At 47.0% G+C, this 4,023-nt stretch overlaps 1 protein-coding gene across 1 annotated transcript; it reads left to right on the top strand.

Annotated features, from left to right (window-relative positions):
- Positions 1–547: 547 nt before the first annotated feature.
- Positions 548–2,901, top strand: LOC115759644. Its single transcript, XM_030700633.1, has 6 exons — positions 548–1,355; positions 1,457–1,611; positions 2,032–2,140; positions 2,198–2,421; positions 2,482–2,599; positions 2,651–2,901. Exons 1-6 carry the CDS (start codon positions 548–550, stop codon positions 2,899–2,901), a joined length of 1,665 nt encoding a protein of 554 aa, XP_030556493.1.
- The last annotated feature ends 1,122 nt before the right edge of the window (positions 2,902–4,023 follow it).

The following is a 4,023-nucleotide window of genomic DNA, read 5'->3' as shown; positions in this document are numbered from 1 at the left end:
TTTTTCAGCGACTTTCGTTTTATTTTTGCCAACTCATCTTCCCAGCTCGTTTTATTCTTTTGCCTAGACCTCCCCAAAGTTAAAGTCCAAAGTTTTGTTTGAAAATGCACAGTTTAGAGGCAATTTGCTAAAATATTTCACATTGCTTTTGGGCTGTTGGCAGCTCAATTGTTGCTGCCAGAAGGCAACAACAGCAACAATTGCAATTGCCACAAGAGGCAAGCACCTAGTGCGGGCCACATGTGTGATCACAATAGCGTGACTTTGTTGTTTGCAAGAAAATACTGCAAAAGTGAAGGTTGTGCCAGCAGCCAAGGTGGGAAAAGCTGAAAAGCTGAAAAGCCGACTGCGATGACAACGATGACAACCGACAACATCGTTGGTGGGTAAAACAATTAATGCTCTAATAAAGCCAAAGAAAACAGGCAGAAGCAGAGGCTGAAGCTGAAGCTGAAAGCTGGGAGTGGGGCTGGGGCAGATGAAGCCCCAGCAGCGCTTGGATCTTGGGACGATCTGCAGGCAGTCGCTGAGTGCAGTTCCGTTAATAATGTTGTCAAAACGCGATGCGTTGATAAGCGCTCTTGTTTTGACGCTCTATTATGTGGGCGTGTCTGGCGCCGATGATCGACGTGCATTTGTGACACTGGGCGTGAAAGAGACCAGGCAGGGCAGCGCCACAAGATCGGCACAACGATTTGGTGGCATGGCCATCGATGGCATTGGATACCACTACACGCTGCGCTATCAGCCGGGCAGTCGGCCGCAAAGCTTTGCACAACAACAGGAACAGGAGATGACCATGGCGCCGCCGATGCCGCCAGCAATGACAGAGATGCCGGTAGTGCCGACTGAGCCCGCTCCCGAGGGACCCGATGAGCCCGAGCCAACGATACCAATGCGTCCGACTTCGATGGAACCCCCACCAGAACCACCTGTAACACCACCCACCCCCACACCCAACAGCACGGATATGATGCCTAGCCCCATGCCAACGCGAAGACCTTCGATGAGACCTTCGACGAGACCTTCTGTGCCGCCCACTCCCTCCAGCACGCGCACATCCATTATGCAGCCGCAGAGCTTTTCCAGCAAATTGGCAAACAAGCTGAAGCAGTTTATCTATGGTTCTCCGATCAAGGCGAATCTTATACTGAAACAATCCGGCGCACCCAAGCCCAAGGGCAAGGGTTTCCTTAGTCTCTTCGAGGTGATCAAGTTTCCCAACACCAAGTGCTCCGTCTCAATGGGCGACATACGCATCGTGGAGGGTGTCTGCTATCACGAATTCGAATGCAAGAGCTTGGGTGGCATACCCACCGAGAGCTGTGCGGAGGGTGTTGGCGCCTGCTGCATCTGTGAGTGTAACTACCCGCCCAGATGAACATAAAGTGAACAAGTGATCATGTACTCGCTTGTGGTTTATCAGGTGCCCAGACCTAACTGCTTTCCTTTTCAGTTGTTAACGGTTGCGGTGATGTTACCAGCCAGCAGACCGTTTACTTCGAGAGTCCCAACTATCCGCAGGCGGTGCGCGAATCCATGATTTGTGTACTCACTATTAATGTGGGGCAGGGCGTGCAACAGCTGCGTCTGGATTTCCAAATGTTCGAGGTACTATTGATTATATAACCGATGCTTTTTAGTTAAGCTATAAATTGGAAATTTCTTAGCAATTTTTATACCCTGTGATATAGATAAGTGAAATGGGTATTATAAGCGGTTGTAAATGGTATACATATATATATTTCTATTCATGACGAACTGAGTCGATCCATGTTTGTTGTCTGTCTGTCATTCTGTCTGTGTGAAGTCGCGAGAATGTACGTTCTTGTTCCCTCTCGATTAATATGCTTATCTTGACTATATAAAGAAATCAGTGATAAACATAAAAGTAATATTTGTCAGACGACGTTTGGTAACAGGGTATCTGCTAGTCGGCCACTTTCGACAAGAGCAGCTTGATATTGATCTGTTTCTTATATATTTTAATCGATGTTAAATTTAATTAGGCATACATTCCTCGCTTTTCAGCTTAGTCGACCCACAAATGGTGATTGTATAGATGATCAGTTCATCATATCTGGACACAATGCCAATTTCCATATACCCATACTCTGTGGTATTAATACGGGCCAACATAGTGAGTCAGGCTAAGATTAGTTTTTCTTTTTTTTTTCTATACACGTCTATCCCTTAGTTTATGTGCATGTCGGCGACTCCAACGAGAGCAAGGTATATCTGTCGGTGTTTGTCAGGGTCTCGAGCGGTGGCCGATCTTTTAATATCATGGTCCGTCAAATTGAAGATGAGCTCGCGCCCGATAATTGCCTGCAATATTTCACCGACGGCGAGGGTATAATCAAGTCGTTCAACTACGATGTGGCTGGCAGCATTGTGGAGGATCGCGAGGCCACTTATCTGGTAATTAAACGCATACAAATCATAAACAAATCGGGTATTGAAAGCGCCCATCATCTGTAGAACAATCTCAACTATGCAGTATGCTTAGCACGCTCCAAAAGTGTGTGCAGCATCAGGTACATAACCGAGCAGCTAGGCGGAGATCAGCCCGACTTTCAGCTGATCAACAAGGATGAGGGTACGTCTATAAGATTCTGATTCAATATGTCTACAGCCGTTTCTTTGACAGCCGAAAACGATCTGGTGGCCAGTGGCCAGGCAGGCGCTGGCATCTTTAATTGCCCGGACGACTTCATAGCCGTCAACTCGGTGCGACTGTGCGGGGAGCGGCTGAACGATGGCACCGAGAATGAGGACTACACCATGCATGCTGTGGTGAGGGATATTGCCGCCGGCCCCATTGTGCTGCCCTTTCGCACCGATGCCGAATATGTGGGTCGCGGCTTTCGTCTGGTCTACAGGCAGGAGCTGTGTGTCTGACATGGATGCGGCTCGATTACCTGTGCTCTGCTGTGCCGTGGTTACGGTTACGTTTACCTTCACTGTTGCAGTTACTGTTACTGCTTGTAGCTCATAGACAGCATATGCCGTTGTTTGCATTAAATTTTGGAATATGTTACGCTTCAGTCCAAATTTCGAATCGACTGCAGGGCCTTTCTGGTTGCTATGGGAAAACTTGACATGCATGCGACCATTTCCGTTCCCAGTGCCGTGTTAATGTGTTTTATGTATTTCACCGTTTTGGTGGCTTAGTTTTGGCGCCGCCCACCCGCCGACTGGGCGGTCTGCAAGTTCGTAGTTCACAGTCGGTTGGCGTTGGTGTCGGTTGACAGGTTTATTTACAGATTTTCATATCTCTCGCCTTGCCGAAACTATGACGAAATCTATAACTTGCCGCATCGTCGTCGTCGTTCAAGTTGACGTTGCAGTTGCAGTCGAACTGGAAGTCCAAGTCGCAGTCGAAGTCTTTGGCAAACTCGTTGCCAGGGCCGCTGTCGTGTTGGTTTCTATGCTTAAATTTGTAATAAATTTGATTTTTTCCTTTCGATTGCGAATTTTCATTGTTCCTTTTGGCCGTCGTATGATAAAGTCACAATTAACCCACGCCTTTTTCGTAGCGGTACTCTTACATATATTTGCATATCATTTTGATTGTTTGGATCGCTGTCTGCGCCGCTGACATGGTGATGACTAAAAGTGTGCAGCACCACCACCATCACCACCATCACCACCATCATCACCATCACCACCAGCAACAACAACCCAGAGCAGGCTGGAGCAGGCAGTAATCATAAAGCAGACAACAACAAATATTGCATGCAACGTTTTGTATTTGAAGTTTGTCATCAAATGACGTCTGAAGCCTTGGACAGGGCGCCAAGAGGCGGCACAGTGGAACGATTTTAGGGTTCATTTGCACTAAGATTTTAATATTAAATTAGGTCTTAAGAATAAAAAGACTTATTGGCGGCTTAATTATGGGTACACATGGGAATCTGAGCTACGGATGGAATTCTTATGTAGAGTTGATTTCTCATCGAATCATTTTTCACGTCTGCTGAAGAAGTGTGTCCTTGTCTCTTTGAGCTCCATATGAAAATA

Source organism: Drosophila novamexicana, unplaced genomic scaffold (assembly GCF_003285875.2).
Source record: "Drosophila novamexicana strain 15010-1031.04,08,12 unplaced genomic scaffold, DnovRS2.1 tig00000308-arrow-arrow-pilon, whole genome shotgun sequence".
NCBI lineage: Eukaryota > Metazoa > Arthropoda > Insecta > Diptera > Drosophilidae > Drosophila > Drosophila novamexicana.
The sequence above is the reverse complement of the archived record's forward strand: the minus strand, read 5'-3'. Positions and strand labels throughout refer to the sequence as shown.

Coding starts and splice junctions, on each gene's coding strand:
- LOC115759644 (XM_030700633.1), top strand. CDS start 548: ATGTTGTCAAAACGCGATGCGTTGATAAGCGCTCTTGTTTTGACGCTC. Junction 1,612..2,031: donor TGGATTTCCAAATGTTCGAG/GTACTATTGATT, acceptor CTCGCTTTTCAG/CTTAGTCGACCCACAAATGG. Junction 2,141..2,197: donor TATTAATACGGGCCAACATA/GTGAGTCAGGCT, acceptor TCTATCCCTTAG/TTTATGTGCATGTCGGCGAC.